Source organism: Idiotropiscis lumnitzeri, chromosome 3 (genome assembly GCF_059441095.1).
Source record: "Idiotropiscis lumnitzeri isolate Australia: NSW breed Sydney's pygmy pipehorse chromosome 3, RoL_Ilum_1.0, whole genome shotgun sequence".
In the NCBI taxonomy this organism is placed as follows: domain Eukaryota; kingdom Metazoa; phylum Chordata; class Actinopteri; order Syngnathiformes; family Syngnathidae; genus Idiotropiscis; species Idiotropiscis lumnitzeri.
The window spans coordinates 19,107,342-19,128,658 of NC_142393.1; the positions used below are offsets into that span (position 1 = coordinate 19,107,342).

Genomic DNA, 21,317 nt, shown 5'->3' on the forward strand with positions numbered 1-21,317 from the left:
TGCGACACCGCTTGGAGTTCTACGTTTTACTGCTGCTCAGTATGGCCTGTCAGCAGCGACAGGAGGGTCAAACCAGACAATCTCTTTCATTTTAATAAATATATTTTTATGGCTTTTTTTTAATTTTTGTTTGTTTTTTTTTAACCTGTGGTATTGAAAATTTTATTGTTTATTTTTCTGGGTATCAATATCGAGTTTTTTTTTGTTTTTTTTTAGTATCGTGACATCTCTACTCGCCATTGTACTCCAATGTGGCCTTGCGATATTTGTTGATAGTCAATTGTAAATCCTTGGCCTTCCACTGCTACCTTCCCACTGGCATGACTGCGTAATCAAATCAAGGATCAGTCACATGATGTCCTGGAGTTCTACAGGGCACTTCCTCGACATCAGGATTGGCTCGGAATTGTCATAGCATATCGTAAAGGTGTGTGATTTGTCCGTGACTGCGGCAAGAGTGTAATTGACCGACAAATAAACAAATAAAAGAATCATGTGAAATTTAATGCCTTCCGATTGTTCCCCTATACGGTCACTGCGCTCCGCAGAATCGCCTGCGGGTTGGTCAACTTAAGCCAAGAATGTAAAGTTAATGACAGAAATATCAACACTTTTTTTTTTAATTCTTAAAATTTCTGTGCCATCAAATGCTGCAGTCACTGCCCAGTATCATCTTTATGACTCTCCAAAAGCTATAGAAAATTAAAAAAAATAAAAATCATGCGGACGCTAGCCATCGTTTCATTTCACTCTTGATACACTTGAGCATGGAGAAGTGCATATGCCAGGTTTTTGTGCGTACGTGCACATTTTGTACATTACGCCCCTAGGCCACACCATTGAAACGGGACAGGTGGAATTTGAATGATTTGTGTAGAGTGAATTGAGCATGGCTAAAGAATGAGAGTGTGTTCTTGTGGGTCTTAATCACAGAGTAGATTGTTTTTTCTTTTGATTGTTGCCACTTCAGATTATTTTGAACATTTTCTAAGATCCACTTTCAGATCCAAGTTGAAGGACGTACAAAAATGCAACCAGTTTAATGGCTCCTTTTTTATTATAACTCTCTTTGCATGACACCGAATGCCTCAACAACTGTTACAATGGTACCTTGAAAAAGACATTTGTAAATTATCATAAATACACAACACTGTACCCCCGGTATACATAAGTATCAGGACCCACAAAAAAAGTGTTCCTTTCCTCTCTCCAATAGAGCACATCATAACGCAATAATCGTACTCAGCACAAATATAGTAACAACATAAAGATGTGTCAGCACTAAAGTGTGGAAGACAAAGAAGCAAATAGGGTTTGCTTTTTATTTGTCGAGGGCTCACCTGTAAACATGGACAAGGGGTACCTAGTAGGAAGGCGCAGTAAAGGAAGGGTTTAATTATTGGTCGGTGAGAGAGAAATTCTTGCCCCGGAGGCTAACGGAAACGTTGCCACTTGACTTTCACTGTGTGTTACTGTTTTCGCTTTGAGGATAAGCGCCATGCTAAAGTCCAACCACAGTCTGTTGAGGCCTTGGGCAACACATTCTTTTACCAGCCTCAGAGTAAGATTCAATCTCAACTGAGGTGTTTTGTGATTTATTAATAATGCCCTCCAGTAAATCAACCAACATTGCACGTACAAGCTCTCACTGGTGTTATTCCATGGTTTTTTTTTCATTATAAAAAAAAACCAAAAAACTCCATCCTAAAATTTCAACTGGTATCTGATTCTCGGATCACCTCCCAATCGATGGCAATTAATCGATTCATTTCTCATGAAAAGATTCATGCAGTAGCTTGCTATAGTAATCGTACGTCATTTTGGAAGGGGAAAAATAAATAAATTGTCTCCTCCAGACATGACATAGGCATGACCCTGATCCATGTTACGTTAAATTATACATCGCCAATGATCCAGTCACTTTTCTCAGTGTTATTGTGATTGCCCAGTTAGAGCCCAAATGAATTCTTAATGATCATATGTAGAAGGGTAAAATAACATCACATTTCTCTTGGGTTAGGGTTAGTGTTATAGAGCAGAACTGAACAGAGCAGAGCTTACATAATTCATATTATTCATATACTTTTATATTATTTCTATTAAAAAAATTATGTACAAAATGAGTCCTTAAAGTTGTCATTATAGGTAAGATCAGAAAACACAGCAATATAGAAGGGCCATTACCTATTTATTATCATGTATTATGTGTTCTAAAGATTGATTCAGTATTTTCATCCGCAACTCATAATTTGTTTTCCACCATCTAAGTAGAAAAGCCGTCCATGGTTTCTTCAGCATTTACTGCTCACCACAATGTTTTGAAAGAAACTCTAGTTCACAATAAGTTTGCATATAGGAATTCAAAAAGGGGCGGCATAAGGTCACTCGATATTTTCAAGGTGAACCTACGTTCATAATCCTTATGACGATCACGAGAGAACAAAAAAAAGAGAGAATAGCCTCCGGAGAACTGTATCAAATTTGCTGAAGTGTTCTTAAAACCACCCGGCCTGATGGAACTTGCTTCCAGAGTTATGATGCTCAGGAATGTCGGCAGTGTCAATCTCCAAAGTTCTTTCCTTGAATGGGAGTGTACCTGTGGAAGCAAGTGTGCCAAACAGAGAATGATGGGATGAAGATGAGGGATGGATCCACTCCCTGAAGAAAACAGCGGGAGATGAGGGGCGTCCAACTGTCAGCCGGGCCTCGGGACTCTGGGAAAACTTGCTTTCGGCCCAGTCTGCAGAGGACTTGAATGGGAAAACACAAATTAGATTTCGCTTGGCCACGCAGTGAGTTCAACATCTCTATGGACAGAAAATCAATAATGAATCACAATGCTTCAAATCTCTGAAGGCGTGCCGGATTGCTCTGACGTTTGTGAGTGATGGGAATGATAAACGCCAAGCATTATTCTTCGCACTTTGACCCAGACATGAAAACAGAAGTTTCGAAGATTTAGAGAAATCCCATTTCTCATCCGGCGACATTCACATAAACAGTGAAAAGAATGAGTTGTTCCATGTTAGCACACAAGAGAGAAGATAGCAAATCAGTATCTCTTTTGCAAAAGCAAAAATATGATTCTTTATTTTAGGGCTTGAGTGTTTAATGTGAACTGGGCCTCAAATGCAAATCTTTCAGTATCTTGCTTATGCTTCAGTGTGAAAAAAATTTAAACAATTTACAATTTAAATCATTTTAGAATCGATTAACCTAACGACTCTTCCATCCAATAAGTTTGTCTTAAACTAGCGTCAAATTTTAGCCAAAGGTATAATCACAATGCGCATTCTACGTCCTTATTGATGTTATCGTGCAAAGCGAAAACAAGTTGCCATGGCTACTTCCGGCGGCATCCCTTATTCTTTGTGGTCTTAAAAGAAGAGCGAATAAGAAGACAACTGCAAAGTCGTAGAAGAAGGTGACGAAGAAAAAGAAGTCATCTTTCGCTTTGCACAATAACGTCACGGGTTAAAAGGTGCATTAATTCACTAGGATTGTAGGTTTGTCTTAAATGCACCTCAGGATTCTAATGAAGGTAAGTCAATTTTAGGGCAAAAATAAAAAACTGCACGTATCTCCCGCGAAAAGTGAGTGAACTATTTGGTTTTGGCAATATGTCTGTTGCATGCACCACATGGAAGGATCTTCAGACTAAGAGTAGACTTGAGGATGAAGTGAATCCTATATAATCAATAATATAATAAATTTTCTAATATTGGGAGTTGACCAGTAGCTAATTTGCATTTGACAGAACCAGAGACGGAAAAAAATGAGCATAATTTTTAAAAAGTCATTATGACTCGACAGTAATACGTGAAGAGGTATGTTGATCCATTCTAATACAGCACCCGAGAAAAAAATGATTAAGATCCAATTAGAGACAGAAGGCATGACTTGTGAGGTGTCAATCATTTCTTGCACACTCACAGATAAACTCATTCCCGGCACTGCAGGCTGAAAAAAAAAAAATAAAACTTCAAACCGATGAATGAGTTGCTTTTTCTGGGCTAACAAGGTAATAGGTCAGGACAAGGCTGAAGTTCAAGGGCGGGGCTGCAGACTAACATTTTAATTTAATTTGAGGTTAATGTTTTCAAATCACATTTTATTGTACACGTTTTGACACACCCTAAACCCCAAATATATGCTATATATAATTAATATCATGAAATTGTTTGAGTGATTCATTCACATTCAGCATGTTTATAATTGCAGTCATCTCACTAAAATCAAGGCAATGCATTTGCAGTTGCATATATTAATAATACAGATTTTCACTGCAGGTTTGGCTCAGAGAATAACTATCTTAAAACTAAATCATCATTTGGCAAAAGAGTTTTTCAGCGCTGCGCTATAATATAGCTCACGATCAAAAGCTCAAACCTCTCTCAAAACTGTTCCCACAACTAATTCCCTTCCTCATATATAGCGTGAGTACCACAAAAATTGCAAAGATCCTTCTCAATTGCTTTGGCTCATTTGTATCCACTTTGTGTTTTTGCCAAAAACAACCTGGATGGCAAATTGGATCACAGGCAAAAAAAAAAAGATCATATCTCTTCCAGTTTACGTGTCTTAAGCTTAATTCATAAGGCCAATTAAATTGTAATAATTTTTATTCACACATAAAATAGCTTCCATACGTTACTGTAGAGTAAAAAAATATATACATTTTTCAGTACATGTAAGAAATAAAAACACCCCAAAAAATACCTATCTAGGGTACAGTGATGTAAATAAAGTTTCATAACTCCAGTAAAACTTTCAGTGGTTATTTTTGGTCACCTTCCCTCTCCTGGCCAGCATCCTCTTCCTCCTTGCCATGGAAGCGCTATTCTCAGTTTGGCCATAGATTTTAGTCCACATCGCAGCGGCTATTTTCTGTTGCCAAGTAGCGTGGAAAGTGGGCTCAATGTTCTGTCTATAAGCTACTTGTACATCACCAATTGCAAAGAGACATTTGCAATTTGATGAAATCGATGAGAAATGATATTCAGTCGTGAATGATTGCAAGGTGGTTTCTGGATTTGTTTATGTTATTTTGAGAATGTCATTTCTGTTCCAAGAATTGAGCCAAATCAACAGCGAAACACTGCAATGCTCCAAACAATAAATCAATGACAAAATTAGTTAACGTTCATATGTTGCACTGACAGTCCAACAAAACACAAGCACAACATGCAACAGTCGTCTCCAAACAGTGCAACTAATCATGTGAAGACATTGGATCCCATTTTTGTCAAGTGCAAAGTGCAGCATAACTCTGCACAAAGGTGGAGTTCGCTTTGCTTTGGTATTTTACTCGACGTTCCTCCATGACACATGGTGTTTCTCAGCCCGTCCTCACGGTATAACTCATTTGCATCCAATCAGGGTGGTACGGAGCGCACACCCGAGTATGTCGTGCTTGAACATTGTGGAAACAGAAACTAGACTTGCTGCAGTTCGTGCATGACATTGGCAGGTAAACTGTAAAACCTCCCCTTTCAGATGATTCAGTCAGCCATGTGTGTGACAAGCAATTGGAGACCGCTTTGTACCTGCCATTCATGCGTCCGTGTGTGTGACGGGGAAACTATTCAAATAATTTCAAGATGATAATCATTTTTTTGTTTGATTTTCACAATGAATCAGAGGGATCGTCCCACGCTGGTGTTATATTATAAATGACATACCATGAGGTCCATTATGAGGTCACATTCAAATGAATCATACACTAATTATTTCTATTACGGATACGAATCCCGCTCTATCACACACTATTCTTTCAAGCATGATTGTAACAGCAGTAGCCTAGTTTTCTGATTAACGTTGCAAAAAAGCTTAATCGTATGAATAATATGTACAGTATTGATTTTATTGGAGCGTCGCTGAAAGAGAAAAAAACAAACAGGGCATAACGAAAGAGCATACCTCGTACTGTGAATTTATTTTAATGTAATGCAAGTTAATCTTTAAGCATATGAAGGCTTTTCAAGAAGAGCATTCAGCAGAGGGAGTAGATACTAATCACGCTCTATCACACACTATTCTTTTAAACGTATATATTGTTCAAAGGGAGAGATCTCCCACCATTGAGACAAAATAATAAATATTATAGTCCACACTATATACAGATAAATATTTTCATTACGAGTTAACTTCACCAGTGTCAGGTTTCAGTCGGCGAGGAGGAGGTGGACCCAAAGGTGCGAGGAAGCAGGGAAAAGGGTAAACTAAAGGGAATTTATTAAATTAATCAAATGAGGACAAACAACATGGCGTGGACAAACAAACGTGGCAGGGTGCAAAAAGACTAAGACGAACTAAACGTGACTAAACAGAACAAAAGCCGAGGAACAAGACAGTGACAAAAACCAGGGACATGAGAGGGAGCAAGAGCAAGAACATGGCCGTGAAGGAGATCAGGGAGCGGTCGTGACAGTCCAAACGGAGTAGCAGGAGTAATGTTCCGACAATGAGTTGTTGGGATGAGGTGTTTATATAGTCCAGTCAATAGGGGAGCAGATGGGAATCAGGTGTGTTGATCGTTAATGGGGAGCAGGTGCGTGGCTGGTGAGGGCGAGGTGCTGAGGGGAAACGCCCCTACTCGGCTGATCAAAACAAAAACAAAGTGCACATGGCAGGGAGGTGACGAAAACAATAAAAACACATGCAGACGAAAACAATGACAAAAACCCCTGTCATGCCCGACGCGGATCATGACAGTACCCCCCCCTCAAGGGACGGATTCCAGACGTCCCACAAAAAGAAAACCATGTCCAAAAACGAGGGTGGGCGGAAGGGGTCGGGCGGTGGGTCAACGACCCGTGATCGAAACCGGTCTGGCGGATGTCCGGGAGGCCAGACCAGCGAGTCCTTTCGTGGCCATTCAGGCGGCCGTCCGGGTGGCCGAACCCGCAAGTCCAGTCGTGGCCATTCGGGCGGGCGTCCGGGAGGCCAAACCAGGGAGTCCGACTGTGGCCATTCAGGCGGGCGTCCGGGAGGCCCAGATCGCCACATCGAGTGCGCCGCCGAGGCTGAGACGTGAAGCGGCGGTGGGTCGAGGGGCTCAGCCGAGGCAGAGGCTTGGAGCGGCGGCGGACCGGACGCAGCCGAGACAGGAACTTGGCGCGACGGCTGGTCGTCCAGCCCCGCCGAGTCAGGAACGTGGAGCGGCGGCGGGTCGTCGAATCCCGCCGAGGCAGGAACGTGGAGCGGCGGCGGGTCCTCGAGCCCCGCCGAGGCAGGAACGTGGAGCGGCGGCTGGTCCTCGAGCCCCGCCGAGGCAGGAACGTGGAGCGGCGGCGGACCGTCGGACGCCGCGACGAGAAGCGGCGGCGCATCGTCGAAGGCCGCCGAGGCAGAGTCGAGAGGCGGCGGCGTGTCGTCGTCCACCACCGAGGCAGGAGCCAGGAGCGACCGTGGGTCGTCGAGCGCTGCCGGGGCAGGCCCTTGCAACGGGCGCAGGACAGGCGCCGTCGGGTCCTTGACCGGAAGCGGACGCGGGACAGGCTCCGCCGGAACGTGAGCTTGGGGCGGACGCACAACGTGCTCCGCCGGAACGTGAGCTTGGGGCGGACGCACAACGTGCTCCGCCGGAACGTGAGCCTGGGGCGGACGCACAACGTGCTCCGCCGGAACGTGAGCCTGGGGCGGACGCACAACGTGCTCCGCCGGAACGTGAACCTGGGGCGGACGCACAACGTGCTCCGCCGGAACGTGAACCTGGGGCGGACGCACAACGTGCTCCGCCGGAACGTGAACCTGGGGCGGACGCACAACGTGCTCCGCCTGAACGTGAACCTGGGGCGGACGCACAACGTGCTCCGCCTGAACGTGAACCTGGGGCGGACGCACAACGTGCTCCGCCTGAACGTGAACCTGGGACGGACGCACAACGTGCTCCGCCTGAACGTGAACCTGGGACGGACGCACAACGTGCTCCGCCTGAACGTGAACCTGGGACGGACGCACAACGTGCTCCGCCTGAACGTGAACCTGGGACGGACGCACAACGTGCTCCGCCGGGACATGGACTTGGGGCAGACGCGAAACGTGCTCCGCCTGAACGTGAACCTGGGGCGGACGCACAACGTGCTCCGCCTGAACGTGAACCTGGGACGGACGCACAACGTGCTCCGCCTGAACGTGAACCTGGGACGGACGCACAACGTGCTCCGCCTGAACGTGAACCTGGGACGGACGCACAACGTGCTCCGCCTGAACGTGAACCTGGGACGGACGCACAACGTGCTCCGCCTGAACGTGAACCTGGGACGGACGCACGACGTGCTCCGCCTGAACGTGAACCTGGGACGGACGCACGACGTGCTCCGCCGGAACGTGAACTTGGGACGGACGCAGGGTCTGCTCCGCCTGAACGTGGACTTGGGGCGGACGCAGGGTCTGCTCCGCCTGAACGTGGACTTGGGGCGGACGCAGGGTCTGCGCCGCCGGAACAGGGACTTGAAGCGCCGGGACGGGGCTCAGCAGCTGGCGGGGAGCCGGAACGGGGCTCAGCAGCTGGCGGGGAGCCGGGACGGGGCTCAGCAGCCGGCGGGGAGCCGGGACGGGGCTCAGCAGCCGGCGGGGAGCCGGGACGGGGCTCAGCAGCCGGCGGGGAGCCGGGACGGAGCTCAGCAGCCGGCGGGGAGCCGGGACGGGGCTCAGCAGCCGGCGGGGAGCCGGGACGGGGCTCAGCAGCCGGCGGGGAGCCGGGACGGGGCTCAGCAGCCGGCGGGGAGCCGGGACGGGGCTCAGCAGCCGGCGGGGAGCCGGGACGGGGCTCAGCAGCCGGCGGGGAGCCGGGACGGGGCTCAGCAGCCGGCGGGGAGCCGGGACGGGGCTCAGCAGCCGGCGGGGAGCCGGGACGGGGCTCAGCAGCCGGCGGGAAGCCGGGACGGGGCTCAGCAGCCGGCGGGAAGCCGGGACGGGGCTCAGCAGCCGGCGGGGAGCCGGGACGGGGCTCAGCAGCCGGCGGGGAGCCGGGACGGGGCTCAGCAGCCGGCGGGGAGCCGGGACGGGGCTCAGCAGCCGGCGGGGAGCCGGGACGGGGCTCAGCAGCCGGCGGGGAGCCGGGACGGGGCTCAGCAGCTGACGTGGAGGCGGCGTGGGTGGCAGCAGCTGACGTGGAGGCGGCGTGGGTTGCTGCAGCTGACGTGGAGGCGGCATGGTCTGTGCCGCTGACGGGGAGGCTGCGGCGGGCCGGGCGCAGCAGGCGGGCCGGGCGCAGCCGAGACGGGGGAACTGATCCCTATCAGCCTGCCGCCATAGGGAATCAGGGGAATGGGAGACACGAGGGACCGAGACTATGGGTGCTGGTGAACGTGAGCTATGATGCGCAAGGGGAACGTGATCAGGTGCGGAAAGCGACGGTGGACGAGGGGAGCGACGGGACCGTGACTTACGTGACTTTGGACGTGGTGAACAACGCGAGGTAACGTGGGAGGTGGTCTCAAAAAACTCAAATGACGAAGGTGACAGAAATGGTTGGGGGGAAGGAAGGTGACGGCTCAAAAACAACTCAGCGTTGCGCTGGGCGACTAAGAGAGTGGCAATATATGCAAAATCATAGTCGTGATCGGGATCGGAAAAAATGTGAGGGGCAAGGTGCTCAAAATCATACTCGTAACCGGACTTACTTGAATCGTGAGGGGGTGAAAAGGCTTGGTGCTCAAAATCATCGTCATAATCGGAATCAATAATCAGGTGAGGGGGTATGACAGGGAGGCCGTCGATTTTAATACCGTGAGACGCAGAGGAAGCAACAGACGAGGTACGGGGCTGGTCGGCAGGCTGATGAGGGCGGTTGTCCGATCGGCGACGACGATGACGTCGCCGAGAGCTTCCCGCAGGGTCCGTAGTTGGTCGGAACATTCTGTCAGGTTTCAGTCGGCGAGGAGGAGGTGGACCCAAAGGTGCGAGGAAGCAGGGAAAAGGGTAAACTAAAGGGAATTTATTAAATTAATCAAATGAGGACAAACAACATGGCGTGGACAAACAAACGTGGCAGGGTGCAAAAAGACTAAGACGAACTAAACGTGACTAAACAGAACAAAAGCCGAGGAACAAGACAGTGACAAAAACCAGGGACATGAGAGGGAGCAAGAGCAAGAACATGGCCGTGAAGGAGATCAGGGAGCGGTCGTGACAGTCCAAACGGAGTAGCAGGAGTAATGTTCCGACAATGAGTTGTTGGGATGAGGTGTTTATATAGTCCAGTCAATAGGGGAGCAGATGGGAATCAGGTGTGTTGATCGTTAATGGGGAGCAGGTGCGTGGCTGGTGAGGGCGAGGTGCTGAGGGGAAACGCCCCTACTCGGCTGATCAAAACAAAAACAAAGTGCACATGGCAGGGAGGTGACGAAAACAATAACAAAAACACATGCAGACGAAAACAATGACAAAAACCCCTGTCATGCCCGACGCGGATCATGACAACCAGCTACAGTTTGGTAGAAAATTTTGCAATTTCCTTTCAAAGTGTCAAAATAATTATTAAATACATTCATCTCGGATTTAAGAGGAAAAAAAAGGAACTTAAAGGTAGCTTAAACTTGAGTAAGACATTTCTCTCCCAAGACAGTAAAATGTTATTATTACTTTCAGATGCAAGGAACATGAAATATTACATTTTGGAAGTAACTTGCCCAACACGGTATATAACACAAAATGTCAAAAATAATTTGGGGGCTGGTGAGGATTGATCCCATTTCCATTTCATTTAAAGTTTCCTCGATTAACTAACGTTTCGAGTTACTAACGGTCATGGAACAAATGGAACTTTGTAACTTGAGGTACCACTGTACTCTCAAAATATCAACTTCATGTGATATTTGTTTGATCGCAGCCCCTAGAAAGTATAATGATATGTTGTCTGGAGATTGCTATGATGAATAGACAAACATTTGAGCGCTTATTTAATTGGTATTTCATTCCAAAAAGGCCGACTCATGGGAATGTGTCATATAATTTAAAATTTAAAATGCACCAATGAAAATATATGAAGTCACTCTATAGAATGTTTGTAAATAAGTACAATCTTTCTAAAACAATTACAAATTGTATTATGATGTCACTGTGACTTTTAAAGAAATTAACATAACATTTACATTTCTGTGCACTTTATTTTCGTGCCAGGTCAAATCACAATGCAAACTTGTCCAAAGGTATGTTCCACTGAGGAACTCGACACCTAATTTTTGTCTAAGTATCATTCTTGACCACAGTTGGATGCCAAACAATTTTTCTTGCAAAAAAAAAAAAAAAATCATACAAGTTGGTGAACATGAGGGCTGTAAAAACATTCCCCCTTGAGCAGATCAAAGACGATCCCTGCTGCCAGACCTTTCATACATATTTACTTTAAATCTATATGACTATTTGGATTTTTAATGGATTTGTAGTCATTTTTTTTTTCTTAAAATAATTTACGTTTGGGTTCAAATCCCAAGTCTAATGTCATTCAGTTACTTGAAAAGGTCAGCCAGTCCCAGTAGTGGCATCCAATTTGACTTTTAGGGCTCTATTTTCATAGGCAAGCACAGGGGGTTGGGGGGTTGGGTAGGGTGCGGTGGAATATAGGAGGGGGGGTTGTCTTAAGTGGAGATCTTCTTGCAGTTCCTTATATACAATTTGCACCCACCAATCTCAGGCATGGGGTCCAGTGAGTCTGTTCCGCCATGCAGACCACACGCCTCTCATTCACTCACTTTAAAGTAAATGAGAGCGGCTTTAATTAGCCAGGATTCAAGTGGGCCGTGTTCACTCCCACAACAGTGCAAACGCCCATTTGTACTGCGGATGTCCACAAATATACCAAAAGAAAGAAAACTCCACCCATGTGCACAGTTAGACTACACTTGTAATGGGGCCCTTACACTTCCTTCCATGAAAACAAAAAAATGGAACTGACCTTGACTGACAAAAGTGATGGCACTCTGGGTCTTGATCCAGAGAAGCACACATGCAGCGCTGAGTGTCTCTTCGCTCATGCTCACTCGGTCGTCCAGCAAGAGCACGTCGGAGTCGCTGGGCTCCTTGGTAGCTTGACATTCCATAGGGTACTGTGCGTCTGCAAGTTTCCACAAAAGAAAGGCTGTTTTATTCAACGGTAGCGAAACATGCCCAAACAAATGTCTTCATATTTGATGGTATATCACAAGATAAATGACAGAGCATGTCAATGAACCTCACATGGTAAAGGCTGCATTATCTGTGCGGAAACATGTCTCTGTATGCTAAAATACGCTTTATTATATGTGAATGACATCTTTTAGATAAGGAATAATAAAAAAGGAATCCAAATAACTGGAAATCAAAGATGAATTAAATAAACCTGGAGTGGCCAAACTGAAAAAAAACAAACCTTGTGCCTATATTACTCTGTCACAGTGTATGAATTACTTCCTTCATTTGTAATTTCCATCCATATGAAAATAAATTAAGATATACAATGCATCCGTTCATACCTTAATTTTTTTATTTAATGACTGGCATGTCAATGTCATTCACGGACCCCAGAAAGTCTATTTCTGTTTCCGCCAAGTCAAGTACAGTGTGCACTCTGACAGCCCAGATTTGGAGGGATGCCGCCACGACGAGCTGGGAAAAGGTCATGTTTCATCCCACTAAAGTCATGTTACACGCAATTCTACCTATGTAAGGTTTAGCAAAACATCAAAAGAAAGAAAACTCCACCTATCACCGGCTCTACATTCCCATCCGTATTTCAGGCCAACCCATTTGGGCCCTATCCATCCTTCATTGGCGACGGAATTTAATTTCCATGTCACACGCAGACGCCACACAAGTGGACAAACAGCCAAATAAAGTTTCCGGTCTGTGGGACTGAAAAATATACTGTACAACCAAATTGTATTTTTTATTTTGTATTTATTTCATTGCACGTGCCATGGGTGCGACACATGCGTGTGACGTGGTACCGTTCTTAACGCCATTTGGCTCACTCGGACCGATTGGGCGTGCCTGAAATACTGATGAGAACAAACAGACGGACTAAAGCACTGACGAATGCCCGTTTATGTATGCTTCGTTTTTATCGGACAAAAAATGAACTGTGGCGTCACATGCCTCATGTGAGTTTGGGAATCGCTTGCGCATTCGTGCATCAACTCACACAGGGATAGGCGAAGAGGCGGGACTTTAGCTAAGTAAGAAATAAGTGAAGAAGAACCACTTTCTTCATTTTCAAGCAACAATGGACAACCACCGCTGCTTTATTCTTGTTGTCACGCAAGTCCCACCAACTATGACCACCAAGAAGCGCACTGCTGCTTGTGAATTTTGGCACTTGCAGTGCGACGTGAGACTGTCTTTGCGGTGCCCATTTTCTGATCTCTTAGCTGGGATTGCTGCCTGGATTGTAAGGATGGACAAAAACCACAGGCAATTTGTCCCAGCTATGGTACGCCCGTAGCTTATACAGCTGAACTGCAGTGACTGTTTTATATCATTGATGGTTTGTCACAACTGATAAATAATAACCGCCTCTACGGTCACATTCAGCTAAATATCAAAGGATTTGAACGTGCTATCGTAACAAAATGCATCCATTATCTGAGCCGCTTGTCCTCATGAGGGTCGCGGGCGGCTGGAGCCTATCCCAGCTGTCTTCGGGCAATAGGCGGGGGACACCCGAAATTGGATGCCAGACAATTGCAAAGCCCACAAAGACGAACAACCACTTGTGCACACACTCACACGTAGGGCCAATTTAGAATGTTCAATTAACCTACGATGAATGTAGGAGGAAACTGGACATGCAAACAGCACACAGTAAGCCCGAAGCCGGAATCGAACCCTGCACCTCTGAACTGTGAGGCGTGCTAACCAGTTGTCCACCGTGCCGCCGGTCGTCAAAATAATGTTTAAAAAATATTGTTAAATTAAGTAGTTCATGATGCTGCCACCCCGTCAAAAGATAATGTTTGTGTTGTTCACATGACTTTGGGTCGTTCAAGACTATATGCATTATTTTTGTCTGCTCTTTGTTTCACACGCGCACACACACATGCACACACAAACACCTACATTTATTTAGACACTGTTTTGCATTGTCTTGAGTCAATTTATTTTTATTACTGTACAGCTGTATCGATAAAGTAGTATAGGCTAACTACATATATCACATATTTAACGGCAATGACCAATAAGTTATTTTTTGTTGCGCTGCAGACGCATTTTCGAACAAGCCTGTGAGTAGAGGGCCCCATTAGCGAGTACTCCGACAGGCAACTTGTCATCGCAATGACAGTTTAGAGGTCTCATTGATATCAAGCAATATTTGCCGTCGGTCAGACGTGGGGCTCAGCAGCCAGCTCTGGCAGAACGGAGCTCCTTTGCAGGTATTGCTGACAGCCACATGTTGCTGTTGCACTGCCTTTTTTTTCTTTTAAATGATTTGGCTCTACGTCAGCAGAATCATGTGACACCCCTTCAAATTGGGGCCCATGGAGGTTTTCGAGCCTTCGCTATCTTGCTGCGACACATCGGGTAGATTGGTTGGTACCTGAGTCTTGAGCAACAGTGATGTCAGTTTCAGTCAACAGCAAGAGGAAAATAGCCGCGCCGTCTGATTAATTCATATACCATAAATGCAATTTCAATCAGATTGCCGTGTTTAGACAATGGAGCTGCGTAGAACATATTACTGTAAAGAAAATGTTGCGGTTGAGGACATGGAAATGCAGTCAGTAGCAGTTTTGCCTGCCCCGATTTACGTTTGTGTACAGGCAGGTCAAATTTCACATCCAGGAATTTTAAAAGAATCTTTCATACCACCGAGAGTGCAAGCAAGACGAACGATCAACATTTCACGTTGTAACATGAGCCCATTTACAGGTTCACGTGCTTGACACTATATATGAAACTTTAGTGGAATTTCATGCGCTGTGATTTTCTACTTCCCACGAGCAGGGGTGCCCAACAGATCTACTTTAGATGCAGGCAACCTCCCGGTGTCGCCCAGTTCAGTGTCAACATCGCACATCCACACAGCTTTTCGAGCCTGCAACACCTTTTCAACACTGCAACTCTTTATCTGGTCATAAAAGTCACTTGTGCGCACACAGGAAATCACTGCCTACCTTCGTGGGAGACCTGACACTGGAATGGGGGCCAAGGTGGCTGTGGCCTCAGGCATTTACCTGTTGTACCTACATTTTAGGATATAGGCTACATATCTACCCATTCATTCATTACCCACTTCTCCTCACAAGGCTATGCTGGAATCTACCTCACTTTTCTTAGGGCAGTAGGCTGTATATGAAATTTTCCTAATTTTAATTGGTGTGGGTTGAAAATAACTATAGTACAAAAAAATAACAGCGAAAAAACAAGTGCTTATTGTGCATTAGTTTAAATAAGGAGAGGAGAAGCTCCTCCATTGAAAGAGTCCCCTACCAAAATAGCTTAACGTTTTTATTCAGATATTTTTCTTTTGTCTATTTTCATTTTTTACAACACAAAAAAATGATCAATGCTAACTTGGCTTTTTTTTTTTGCAACGTTAATGACATTAAGGCATAAACATATTTATTGCCCGTTGAGCTCCTGCATGGAACCACTAAGTCAGTTTATGCTACACCCATGAAGATCATGTGTCTCTCCAGTGCTGAATTTAAAGAGAATGAGAGGAGCCGCTTCCATTGGCCGGGAAGCACGTAGGCGCACACACACACACACACACCCCCACGCACACACACACGCACAGGTGGAAGTGAAAAGTACGCAACAGTTTTTAAATTTGGTTTATTCAACCACAAAGACGCCATGTGTAAAACAAAAAAGACACTGCACGTCGAGACAATGTCAAACTAACAAAATAAATCCAGGTAAGCTAATGTTAATTCTCCATAATACTTACATGAAAGGTACTTGAAAGGACTTTTTTTTTCTTTTACATAAATGACTGAAGGAAAAAAAATCTAAATGTTTGAGATTTTTGCATTTTACGCTTTGAAAGTACAGCGGGCACTGCGTTTTTGGCAACAAAATACATTTTAAAGAAACATCGAATTAAAGGAAGAATGCTCCATTAAATCGATTTTTATGGTCTTGGTCTTGTCACGGTCTGTTGTGACCTGGTCTCAACTCCCAAAAGCCTTGGTATCTGGCAAGTCTTGGTCTTGGGTAAATGGGTCTTCAGCACAACAATATCAAATGTCACGTCTTATGTTTCCAGTGTGCCTTAATGTCAGCACTAGACACCAAGTCTAATGATCCATTTCCTCAAACTGAGTAGTAAATCTTAAAATAGCAAGGGGCCTATTAAGAAATAATACAAGGTCTGGGTGGATTAAAGACTTTACTTGAAGAGAACTTTTTTTTTGTTTACTTTATACTCCTTTTTGGTGCAAAGATTTTACACTCATTGACTTTAATATGCTACTGATGGATCAGGCATATCAGGATACAAAGACATTAAAATATGTCAATGTGCCCTGACTTGCTAGGTGGTAAGAGGGAGTGCTGTTAAGATGAAATAGCCGACAGCAGTCTTGGCAAAAGAAAACAGAGCACACAAAAACAACTGTCTTACTGAATTAAGTTATTCAAAATGGACGACAAGAAGTAACAACCATGGAGATAAGCTGTTGTCGCTACTCAAATGTGGTACGCCACCTGCGACCTGCATTAAGGGACAAACAGTCTACGTGCTTCCTGAGCACGCCCAGCGGACAACTTCTTGTGATCGTTACCACTTGGGAATCAGCCTCTACCAATTCATGTTTCGTTCCAAAGTCATTTTAATGGTCATGACAGCTGCATACCAGCAAATGATTATGGCCCAATGGTGACTTTAGTACCTCTATAAAGGAAGGCAGGAACTCGTTTTTATAAAGTGTTCATGACAAAACTTGGTGGACCTATCTTTCATCCCAAATACCACCTATTTGCATTCTGACTGAGTTTACTAACGTTGCCTCACAGTTAAAAATGATAAAAATGAATTTTAGGGAAAATGAACACTAACTTTTGTGCATGATGTCAGCATATCAGACCTCGCAATGCTGCCCCAAAGAAAAACGGTCTGCTTGGATAGAGGTCATTGTCTCATCGGTCAGGCCATGTTGTACTTTTGTTGACAGCTAACTCATTTAGATTGATTCAACAGCTCCTCTGCTGGTTTACACCCAGTCAATAGATCTATCAAACATCAACTAATTGATTCATTATTATGTCCATTCCTACTGGCCACAGATTGGCTGTGGAATGGATTATTTCTTCTGTCATAATTTTTGAAGAAGAACAAAAGTGGGGCGCAACCCGTTTCCAGGAACATAAAGTTTAATTACTGAGTTTCTTTTGTCTTATGCAATCTTAATGGGTAGCGCAGCCGTTAAGCAGTGGTGCCAAATGGCTCGCTTCAATCCTCTGCTGTGAGCATGAACTCTGGCTTCCTTGCATAGCAGTAATGCCTCCTAGTCTACCAGGAGCCATGAAATATGTATTACCTCCGCCAAGCTGTATTGCTTTCACTCCTGGTAATTAGCTAGTTAGCCGTCTTACGCAAATAAAAATAGCACTGTTTTCATGACATGTCAGTTTGGGACGTCAGTATAAAAGCAGACATGGATTTATTTTCTTTCATTTTCATTTGTTAAATGACGGGCCTATAGCATATTTATGACCATCTTTAACTCTTCCTTGCCAGTATGTTAAAATTAAGACTACATTATTTCCACCTCAGCAGAGGACTGCATACTGCTGAGGGGCCATTCAAAGTACTCTTGTGTAAGTGCAGCAAAAGACAACATTTCAGTTCACTACCAAAACATGCAGACACTAGAGTAATAAAAGCACAGGCAGCAACTGATCTAAAGGTATACTATTCTGTACTTCTCAATCAAGATGCATATTCTTGTCATCCTTTTCTTAATTTATTTGTGACTTGAGGTTTAACAATGAACTTCAATTCATCCCTGCGTCATCCTCCCATGCATTGGAGTGAGCCAAACCCTGTCACAGTATTTCCTGTAAAACCCATACAACAATTCAAGTATGTGAAGGCCAAAGTTTAGATCACTTTCTCAAACGTGACTACTGTGTAAGCCTTGGGGGAATAATGCATTTTTTTTGGGAAGGAAAGATATATTCATTTTCATGCCACACTCATGGAAGACCTTCCACAATCTAGTTTGACTGAGTGATTAATGAAGCGTTATGAACTGATCATCAAGACGAAAAAGACTTGGCTGACTCCCTCTTAACCCTTAATTCAATATAATTTTTTGCTATACGTTTTGCGTTTTTTTTTCTCTTCCCTGCTGCAAACCACAGATGTACAGTTTGACGTTTCAATAAATTGAGCGCTTGACCATTTGTCTGCTCATGCCTATTTTTTGCGAGCTGTTTTGCGCAGTCCTGCCAACATTTTGAACAGTTCAGTTTTATTATCTGTGTTTCACAAATGTTTGCCGAGTTGACACACACCTCTCCCTCACACACATCCTCAAAATAAATAATAACAAACACAACAAAGCCATCATGTTTACTCATGCACACATGGCAAAATCACAAAAAAAAAAAAAAAATGCTCTCTCTTTCTGTACTGTATTGAATCTTGGGGAAATTAAAACCATGTGGCTAATTTTATGAAATTCATGAAGCTATACTGATTTTCCATCATAAAAAAAGACAGGACAACTACAGTAACTGCAGTGCATTTTGGGCACTATTTCTGTCTGTATTTGAGTTTAAAGAAACAACAGTAATTATATAGTCGAACTTAACTTTTGTGTTTCTGAACCACTGCTTTTTCACCTTGCATTAAGTGTCTGTGATTCTGAAATATTGTATTGTTTGACTTGAATATGTTCATTAAATTAATCTGAAATCATCTTGATGGGGGTAATGACAAAGTCACCACTAGAAATTAGGAGACATGTATTAAAGTTTTGGACATATTTGAAATAATTGCTTCTGTATCTTGTGTCAAACCATGACATTTAGGCATTTTTCTTGTGCTTGTCATCACTTGAAAACTGACCTGTTGTGGTACCTGAGGCGTTCTGGTGTGGTAAGATAAAACGTTTGCCTTGCAGGCTGGACAGCTATTTATGTGCCGTAAAAAGAACGTTTCACAAATATGTGCGTTCAGCAATAAACTTTAGTAGTACAAAGTAACTTTATTTATCAAGGCTGAGTGTGGCATTCACTTAAGCCTTAAAGGAAACAATCCAGAGTAAAAAGCTGGTACCGGGCTCAACAGTCACTCACGAACCAATTTTCTCTCCAACTTGGGCCACAACCTGCATCTGCCCCCAACCAAGCCATTTAAATCCCATCAGTGCACAACTACTTCCGAGACCATATCACCGAAGCTGAACAGCTTTGTTTATCTTAAACACAGAAGTTGATTAAATATTGTGTACCATCACACCCAAAACATACCACAACGTGCAAAAAAAACAATCAGCTACACCCTGAGAAAAAAAGGATGTAAATCTTGTGTCGTTGTGCATAAATGCCTGAATAGACGTTTTCTGTTTCTGCCAATCAACTCAACCTAAGTATCTTCATTCCGGATATACTAATATGTCCTGAGTAATTAAGAGCTATGGGCTGGGTATATACTACAGATGTATTTATGTTTGTTTCTTTTTTCATGTTGTATAAGGCAATAAATAGTGACAATTAATGCAATTAAACAATTAACAAAGGATGTCTTACTCGGGAGTATTGATCCAGATGATGTCCAAATGGCAGTAATAGATGCACTCTTTATCCTTGTAGGAATAACAGGTGCAGCGCTTCGATCTGGACTTTGGTTCCGTCGCATCAGAATTCTTTCGAGCCGCGACTCCGCCGGAGTTCAACTCCGTGCTGGGCCCCGAGACACCTCCGGGGCTGACCTCCGATATGACCCAAGCATCACACCTCAACACACCTTGTATTGCACAGGAAACACATTACAGTATTAGGGGAAAAAAGGGAAAGTTTGCCGCGATGAAAAGCTTGCATGACGACGAGAGCCACGTACCTTGTAAGAGAATTAAAGCAAGGATTTTATAAAGCATGATTCTCGCCTGCATGGGATAAAATCCCTATTTCGTGTGTTAAATATTCCGAAAATGTGAGAGAGCCTGGTAGTAATGCGGCGACGCGGTCATATTAATCCAACACGTGTGAAAATCCACTGATGTCCATGTGCAGATCCTGGCATGAACAAAACAAAAAGAAAAAGGAAAAAATTGTTTATTCCTCCTTTGCGTTCATATTTGTACCTTCATGTCATAAATCCTGCAGCCAATGCTGTGTCGACCTGTCCTTACTATTCCCTGCAACACCAATGCATATGCCCAAACTCTCTCCGCGTCGCAGTCTCACAGCATCGCGAGTAAAGAACAGCGGAGTTCTTGTCCGCCCCCTAAAAATCTCAAATAAAGATCGATGGGGTTTGGATTGGCTGGGGTACACCCCCGCGACACCACCCACCACCCCCTATCAAATATGCGCGAAAGGGAGGGCTCCACTTGAGCAGCTGTCGAAGCAAGGCATAGCAAGGAGGGTAGCGCATGTTTCCTTAGTTTAGCGGTAGACCCAGGGGCGTTACTAGGCATACAGCTTTACTGGGGTACAGGCCCCTTTCTACAGTGATCACCCAACCACTGGTCCACAGGCCAGTATATAGCTTGAAGCAATAAATAAAATATTTTGTAGTGGTGCATATAAACCCCAACTGTACATTATCACCATGGCAACAATGTAATAGACGGTTGGCGGTCCACAAAATTAAACTTGAAATCATTGCCCTAGTATATTCACCTTTATGCCACACACACACACACACACACACACACACACAGCCCCACTACTGCACTCTTACAAAAACTAATACTTGATATCTAAAGGAATGTGCTAATATATATGTTGTGTTCTAAAATTATTTTAACAATTACAAACACTGTAAGCAAAACAACAAAGGCATAGCAAAGCAGTGCTAGCACCGAGTCCTATTTGGATTTGAATAGAGTTGCTGTTGTTCCAAAAACTTAAAAAAAGAAAGAAAGAAAGAAAACTCTTCCTAGAAAAGAGACGAGTGTGTTATATTTGGTCAGCTAGCATTAATGTTTTCTTTAAAGTGAGCAACTGTATTTTCCAATTAAAGCTGTTTGAAATAATGAATGAACAGCCATTTGCAGTAACAACTGCAATTATTCATGATAACATTTTGTTTCATGTAACATTTAGTCTCTATCAATATAATTCAGGAGATATATAAGCTCTTTCTATCCCAAGCTAAAATGAAACATTTGGGCAGGCCAAGCAGACAGAAAAAATAAGGTTGGTATGAATGTTAGCAT

General features: G+C 44.3%; 1 protein-coding gene across 1 annotated transcript; it reads right to left on the minus strand.

Moving 5' to 3' along the window:
* Positions 1 to 1,055: 1,055 nt before the first annotated feature.
* On the minus strand, positions 1,056 to 20,441 carry edn3b (endothelin 3b). The gene is made up of 4 exons (XM_088291067.1): positions 19,994 to 20,441; positions 19,684 to 19,900; positions 11,903 to 12,061; positions 1,056 to 2,750 (listed from the first exon to the last, which is right to left on the minus strand). Exons 1-4 carry the CDS (start codon positions 20,043 to 20,045, stop codon positions 2,696 to 2,698), a joined length of 483 nt encoding a protein of 160 aa, XP_088147193.1. The 5' UTR covers positions 20,046 to 20,441; the 3' UTR covers positions 1,056 to 2,695.
* Between the last annotated feature and the right edge of the window lie 876 nt (positions 20,442 to 21,317).

Coding starts and splice junctions, on each gene's coding strand:
- edn3b (XM_088291067.1), bottom strand. CDS start 20,045: ATGCAGGCGAGAATCATGCTTTATAAAATCCTTGCTTTAATTCTCTTA. Junction 12,062..19,683: donor ATCTGGATCAATACTCCCGA/GTAAGACATCCT, acceptor GGAAACTTGCAG/ACGCACAGTACCCTATGGAA. Junction 2,751..11,902: donor CATCACTTTTGTCAGTCAAG/GTCAGTTCCATT, acceptor TTCCCATTCAAG/TCCTCTGCAGACTGGGCCGA.